The sequence below is a fragment of the Triticum dicoccoides genome, chromosome 1A (genome assembly GCF_002162155.2).
Source record: "Triticum dicoccoides isolate Atlit2015 ecotype Zavitan chromosome 1A, WEW_v2.0, whole genome shotgun sequence".
NCBI classification, from domain to species: Eukaryota; Viridiplantae; Streptophyta; class Magnoliopsida; order Poales; family Poaceae; genus Triticum; species Triticum dicoccoides.
In genome coordinates this window covers 27589686-27597483 of record NC_041380.1, presented here as the reverse complement: position 1 = coordinate 27597483, position 7798 = coordinate 27589686, and the positions used below count along the sequence as shown (strand labels likewise).

General features: G+C 40.6%; 1 protein-coding gene across 1 annotated transcript; it reads right to left on the bottom strand.

Annotated features, from left to right (window-relative positions):
• Window positions 1-450: 450 nt before the first annotated feature.
• On the bottom strand, window positions 451-1595 carry LOC119350372. The gene is made up of 2 exons (XM_037618239.1): window positions 1284-1595; window positions 451-1185 (listed from the first exon to the last, which is right to left on the bottom strand). The coding sequence occupies exons 1-2, from the start codon at window positions 1593-1595 to the stop codon at window positions 451-453; spliced, it is 1047 nt and encodes a 348-aa protein (XP_037474136.1).
• Between the last annotated feature and the right edge of the window lie 6203 nt (window positions 1596-7798).

Here is a 7798-nt window from a genome sequence, read left to right as displayed (position 1 = left end):
AAAAAATCCTGAATTACCAAGGGGAGCCAAATGGTACAAGGTAGCCATAGCATGTCACTAAATTTAAAGAAACCATATTATTTTTCAAAAAACACCGATATGAAGAAACAACATGGCAGCAATATAAACAACATCTTAAGTAAGAAAAGATGTTCTAGACAGCAGCAGGTCTATATGATTTTGAATGCAAAAATGTTAACTCCAAGAATTGCAAGTTCCCAAAACAGGTCTATTGTGGATAATAACAAACATGTCCAGAATATTATGTTACTCCCTCCCACTAGCGGAGCCTCGTTGAGGCCAAAGGGACTCCAGGAGCAAGCAAGGTATGCTTCACCTAATGGAAATAAAAGGAGCACAAACAATACCTTTGATTAGAGCACCAGATTGATTGAAGGAATATCGCCAGATGAAAACCGAGCTGCAAAGGAATACTCGCTCAACTAAGCCTTACAAACTTATCTTTAGTGGGGAGAAGAAATGCAGAAAACCAACATAATGGTACTTACAAGGAGGAGGCTGAGGACTAATCTTGTTGACTTCCTTCTTTAGCCACATACGCCGCAATCTTGAGTTGTAACCCAGGAAAATCTCACGATTTACTGCATCCTTGAAAACATCAGAGGCAAAGATTTTGACCTCGTCGGGAACATCATCCATGTCATTCAAGACCTGCAAGCATTCTGTAATTGAGGGTTGTTTTCCTTGCTGTGACACTTTTTCCTTCTTGGAAGCTTGATCTTTCTTGAAATTCACATAAGCCATCATGGAATCTTCAAGCCGCTGTACAGATGTGGCACCTTTTTGTTTCTTAGTTTTTTTCCCTTTTGCACTTGATTCACTTATTTGTGGTTGATCGCCATCAGCATCTTCACTGCCTAATTCTTCCTCGTCATTGACAGTGTTCTCTCTTTCATCCACATCATCTAATGTAGGAGTATCATTGATGTCAATTATTGAAGAAGTCCTTACGTTGTCATCTCTTCCATGTCTTGTATTTTTCTTGCTAGTGCTTGCAACCATCTTATCCTTCGCTCCAAAGTTGCTACCTGTTTTTGTGCCAATCGGAGGCTTCCTTGATGTGAGGCAGTGTCTTCCTTGCGCAATGTGTCCTTCATAGAGCACACCCAATGCCTCGTACAATGGAAAGCTCTTTCCTTCATACATTTTGAGCTTTGGGTCCTCCTACATAATTAATAGAAAGGTGTGAGCAGATCATGCATAGGCATGAAAAGTTCATGCACATATAAGGAAATCAAAAGTTAGAAGGAATAAAAACTTACTGCAATGATCTCTTCCCATTTTTCAGGCGTGGTGTTGATCACACATGCAATATCATTCCATGATATTCCAGAGCGGTTGACTATCAACTTGATATTTTTGTAGTGCTTTTTCAACTGAGCTTCCTTATCTTGAACCTGATCCTTGGTAAACCTTGCCTCTGGATATAAATTGTTCAGTTCCTTGACAACTTGATTCCATCCTTCGGTAGTCCACCCATTTTGGCCACGGTAATGAGATAGGTTGTACTCTGTAAGTACCTCCACGAGACCTTTCTCATACCTTGCTGTCCACTTAGCCCTATTTTGCGTCATATTGAACCTATGACAATGTAACTTTAGCAATAAATCAATACAAGAATCTGATCACATTAAGCAACATAAGAATATGAAAATCCAACATCACATTAAGAAATATAAGAATCTGAAAATGCAAAATCACATCAAGTAATATGAAATGAAACATTAACATAACTCAAATGTTGCTAATATATAGGATCGATCCTAATAACATAACTCAAATGTCATCCTTACATAACTCAAATGAAACATTAACATAACTCAAATGTCATCTTTATATCTCAAATTCCACATCATTACAATAAATTACTTTGACAGAATAAAAACTTAAATTATTAGCTAGTAGATCTCCGTGACGATCTTTCACTTTGAATTCTTTGATAGTCCTCCCACATCCTGTTGGCAATTTCATCTCTCATAGAATTACCAAGGTCCCTTTGATTGCTTGAGGATGTAGGAACATGTCGAGGTCTGTCATCTCCATCAGGAAGAGTGACAAATAGAAGAGGGTCAATTTGCATTTGTTGCGTATCTAGCCATTGTTCATCACCTCTGTGACTCCGGATTATATTGTGAAATACAGCTGCCGCCATAGGAATTTTGACTTGAGTGTCAATTGGGTAATGTGTGCCAACTTTTAAAATAGGAAATCGCATTTTCCATACACCAATTGTACGCTCTATATGGTTCCGTAGACGGGCATGCCTTAGATTGAAGAGTTCTTTGGGGTTCTTTGGACGAGGGCCACCTCTACCAAAATCTTTTAGATGGTAACGAACTCCACGGTACGGAGCTAGAAACTGTGGTGTGTTTGCATAGCCTCCGTCAACCAAATAATACTTGCCTGGAGGTACATGGAAGCCTGATTGAATAGCATATTTCAATACTCCAGCATCTGAGGCAGACCCCTCCCAACCAGCTGACACATAAACAAAGTTGAGATCGAAGTCGCAGGCGACCATCACATTTTGGGAGAGGGTCCCCTTTCTATTCCTGTATGGAGCAGCCTCGTTGGATGTAATGGTCATGGGAACATGAGTCCCATCTATTGCCCCTAGGCAGTTCTGCATTAAACAAGCTATGGTTACTATATGTGTTATACTAAGGGAGGATATAAATTCCTAAAGTACATAGCAAGGGATGGCGTGTACCTCAAAGAAAGGCCAAAACTGGGGATTTGTTGATATTTTCCAATGAGTATCTAGCGAACTATGCTTGATAAGGTCAAATGCCAATGATCTCATAGCGTTGAAGCATCCATTGATATGCCTATGCACCGTTTCAGGACTGTGCTGAAACCTATCAGTCAACGTACGATAACTCGCATTCCTGGATAGCATGTACATAAACATCACTAGTTGCTCTTCAAACACTGACTCCTTTTGAATTTTTTAGAAGATTTTTGGATCTAAGATGGTCACATAGAAGTTGGAAGATATGGGATTCCATCCTAAGAATATCAAGGCACCGTTGAGGGTGGCCATCCAATATTTCTCGGATATACTTAGCTCCCGTAAGAATGGATGTGTTCACTGGAATCTTTTCCCTCCTAGAAGATATACAATATATTGTCGGGAAGAAAAGAAACATCATCTCCTCCTCCTCCTCCTCCTCAGAATCAGTACATGACTCATATCCATCATCATGGTTACTCGTATCCATTATCTAGCGAGAAGAGATTACAAAATAAATACCCGCAACTCTCCTTCAAAGTAAACACAGTAGTATATATAATCTATGTTATGACATTGGAATAAAAGGAGCACTAGCACATCAAGATAACGAGATTAGTGTAACATGAAAAGATATTACCATACTTTTATTGATTGATGTAACAGTTGAGTATAGATGTATATAGACAAGCACATGCGCAAAACAATGAAGAATAAATCAGTGACACACACACAAGCTGGACTGAATGCTTTTGAGTTTATTAAGTACCTTCAGTTCTGAGCTTTACATGTCAAAAGACCTTCACAGAATCTTGAATCCTCCAAATCACTCTTAACAGTTCTGCATTGCACAAAGGCAGCAATGAGCCAATGATATCAGTAGCAATAATAGGTGCTGCAGTTATATAACTTATCAAACAGGCCCAACTTAGTTAGCATTCTATTTGCACAACTGGACAAAGAAAACAGATGAACTATTCATAAACCCATGGAAGTTTATTGGACCCTGTTCATAAACAAATCATTGGACCATTGTTCATCTGTTTGTTTATCAGTATTTCTAGGTTTACATCAATCTGAACTTCGACAGCAGCTAACGAACTGAATTCTTGTGGGATTCCATCCTAAGAATATCAAGGCACCATTAAGGGTGGCCATCCAATATTTCCCGGATATACTTAGCTCCCGTAAGAATTGATGTGTTGTATGGAATCTTTTCTCTCCTAGAAGATATACAATATAATGTCGGAAAGACAAGAAACATCATCTCCTCCTCCTCCGAATCAGTACGTGATAACCATCAGCATGATTACTTGTATCCATTATCTAGCGAGAAGAGAATAAAATAAATAAGCAAAAAAACTTTGTCTATCTATATAGCATACACATCAGGGCATGGATTGTTAGCAAGCTTCTGTTGTTATTCCATGCATCAGTCATGTTATTTAAACGAAGCAGGCCCATAGTATATGAACAACGACAAACTAGCTTAACATGACCAAACACATTATCTATTGCAAGGAACTTTGGGCACTATCTTCAACCGATCAAAAACATCTTGGACAGACAAAAGCAACTCATTGGATCACTGTTCATCTGTTTGTTTATCAGTATTTCTAGATTTACATCAAACTGAACTTTGACAGCAGCTAACTACCAGATCATTTGGCTTATTCCCCGATCAATCTGAACTTTGACAGCAGCTTAAACTGCACTGTAACAACTAAATGAAGCTTAGCTTATTTCCCTGATCAAACTGAACTTTAACTGACGGAACTAACTACCCTACGCCTGACGAAACTGAATTCTTGTGAAACTTTGGCAGCAGTTGTTAACTGATAGGAGGGTTCGGTCTAATCAACACCAAGCAGGATGGCCACGTCGCCAAGGAGTACTCCGCCGCCGGATGACTGGGGAAGGGATAGGAAGGGGGCAGAGGAGGAGGGAGGATACCTTGGCGGAGCGGAGGAGGATGAGCGGTTCGCCGTCACGGTCAGGTCACGACTGCCGGCCAGCGTCGCTGTCGCGGCCAGGAGCGAGTCGCCGTCACCGTCGTGGCCAGGAACGAGTCGCCATCACCGTCGTGGCCAGGAACGAGTCGCCGTCGTCGGCGCGTCTAAACCCCATCGTGGCCACCGTCTTCTGCGCCTCACCACGTCGCCGTCGCGAACGCCGTCACTTGACCTCCTCGTGGACACCAGCGCCGGCGCCTCCCGGCGGCGCAACTCGATCTAGGTCTCGAGCGAGAGGCGAGGTGGGGGAAAAACGACGGCCTCTGGTCTGTATCAGATACCGGCCCGATACGGGTGTAAACGAGAAAACTAGTGTAAAACTTACAGCCCAAAAATGACATGCCAAGCACCAACGACAGGCCCATCCGTTTTTATTTTACAGGGGTATATTTCACAGGTGTATTGGGCCCTAAAACGAGGAACCAAGCGGGGCCTAAAAAACATTGAAGTGCGCATGTAACAGATGAGTTCTCGTCCGAAACCCTGATACTCCGAAAGAGATTGTCCAGTTTGTACACGAAGTGCGTCCAGTTTTTGCCGTGACCCTCTCTACTCTTTCGCACATGCTATGCGGGTAAAATGATGATACCATGCCAAGTTTCAACATTTTCACAGTTTATTTTGTAGTGATTTTCAATTTCACGGTCATTTAGCTCTCTAAACAATTACGTAAATGACTGAAAAACAGCAAATGTAGTCAGAACATGCTGGAAATTGATGACGTCGCTTTGAATGCTGCATACTGAACGCAAAAGAAGTCCGGAGTTCAAATAAGTTTAAAAAACATTGAAGTGCCCATGTAACAGATGAGTTCTCGTCCGAAACCCTGATACTCCGAAAGAGATTGTCCAGTTTGTACATGAAGTGCGTCTAGTTTTTGCCATGACCCTCTCTACTCTTTCGCACATGCTATGTGGGTGAAATGATTATACCTTGCCAAGTTTCAACATGTTCACAGTTCATTTTGTAGTAATTTTCAATTTCACGGTCATTTAGCTCTCTAAACAATTACGTAAATGACTGAAAATAGCAAATGTAGTCAGAACATGTTGGAAATTGATGACGTCGCTTTGAATGTTGCATACTAGACGCAAAAGAAGTACGGAGTTCAAATAAGTTTAAAAAACATTAAAGTGCCCATGTAAGAGATGAGTTCTCGTCCGAAACCCTGATACTCCAAAAGAGATTGTCCGGTTTGTACACGAAGTGCGTCCAGTTTTTGCCGTGACCCTCCCTATTCTTTAGCACATGCTATCCGGGAGAAATGATGATACCATGCCAAGTTTCAACATTTTCAGAGTTCATTTTGTAGTGATTTTCAATTTCACGGTCATTTAGCTCTCTAAATAATTCGGTAAATGACTGAAAAATAGCAAATGATGTCAGAACGTGTTGGAAATTGATGACACCGCTTTGAATGTTGCACACTGAACGCAAAAGAAGTCGGGATTTCAAATAAGTTTAAAAAGCATTGAAGTGCCCATGTAACAGATGAGTTCTCGCCCGAAACCCTGATACTCCGAAAGAAATTCTCCAGTTTGTACACGAAGTGCGTCCAGTTTTGCCGTGACCCTCTCTATTCTTTCGCACATGCTATCCGGGTGAAATGATGATACCATGCCAAGTTTCAACATTTTCAGAGTTCATTTTGTAGTAATTTTCAATTTCACGGTCATTTAGCTCTTTAAACAATTCGGTAAATAACTGAAAAACAACAAATGATGTCAGAACATGTTGGAAATTGATGACGTCGCTTTGAATGCGGCACACTGAACGCAAAAAAAGTCAGGATTTCAAATAAGTTTAAAAAACATTGAAGTGCCCGTGTAACAGATGAGTTCTTGTCCGGAACCCTGATACTCCGAAAGACATTGTCTAGTCAGTACATGAAGTGCGTCCATTTTTTGCCGTGACCATCTCTACTCTCTTGCACATGCTATGCGGGTGAAATGATGATAACATGGCAAGTTTCAACATTTTCATAGTTCATACTGTAGTGATTTTCAATTTCACACTCATTTAGCTCTCTAAACAATTCGGTAAATGACTGAAAACAACAAATGATGTCAGAACGTGTTGGAAATTGATGACGTCGCTTTGAACGCTGCATACTAAAAGCAAAACAAGTCGGGATTTCAAATAAGTTTAAAAAACATTGAAGTGCCCGTGTAACATATGAGTTCTCGTCCGAAACCCTAATACTCCGAAAGACATTGTCCAGTTTGTACACGTAGTGCGTCCAGGTTTTGCCGTGACCCTCTCAACTCTTTCACACATGCTATGCGGGTGAAACAATGAGACCATGTCAAGTTTCAACATTTTCATAGTTCATTTTGTAGTGATTTTCAATTTCACGGTCATTGAGCTCTCTAAACAAATCGGTAAATGACTGAAAATAGCAAATGATGTCAAAACGTGTTGGAAATTGATGACGCCGCTTTGAATGTTGCACACTGAACGCAAAAGAAGTCGGGATTTCAAATAAATTTAAAAAACATTGAAGTGCCCGTGTAACAGATGAGTTCTCGTCCGAAACCCTGATACTCCAAAAGACATTCTCCAGTTTGTACACGAAGTGCGTCCAGTTTTTGCCGTGACCCTCTATTCTTTCGCACATGCTATGCGGGTGAAATGATGATACCATGCCAAGTTTCAACATTTTCAGAGTTCATTTTGTAGTGATTTTCAATTTCACGGTCATTTAGCTCTCTAAACAATTCGGTAAATGACTGAAAAATAGCAAATGATGTCAGAACGTGTTGGAAATTGATCACGTCACTTTGAATGCTATATACTAAACGCCTAAGAAGTCGGGATTTCAAATAAGTTTAAAAAACATTGAAGTGCCCGTGTAACATATGAGTTCTCGTCCGAAACCCTGATACTCAGAAAGACATTGTCCAGTTTGTACACGAAGTGCGTACAGTTTTTGCCGTGACCCTCTCTACTCTTTTGCACATGCTATGCGGGTGAAAAGATGATACCATGTCAAGTTTCAACATTTTCAGAGTTTGTTTTGTAGTGATTTTCAATT

Bases quoted from the DNA above. Each gene is read 5' to 3' on its own strand.
- LOC119350372 (XM_037618239.1), bottom strand. From the start codon at position 1,595: ATGACGCAAAATAGGGCTAAGTGGACAGCAAGGTATGAGAAAGGTCTC. The intron at 1,186-1,283 runs GTAAGTTTTTAT...TTAATTATGTAG, and splicing joins AATGGGAAGAGATCATTGCA to GAGGACCCAAAGCTCAAAAT.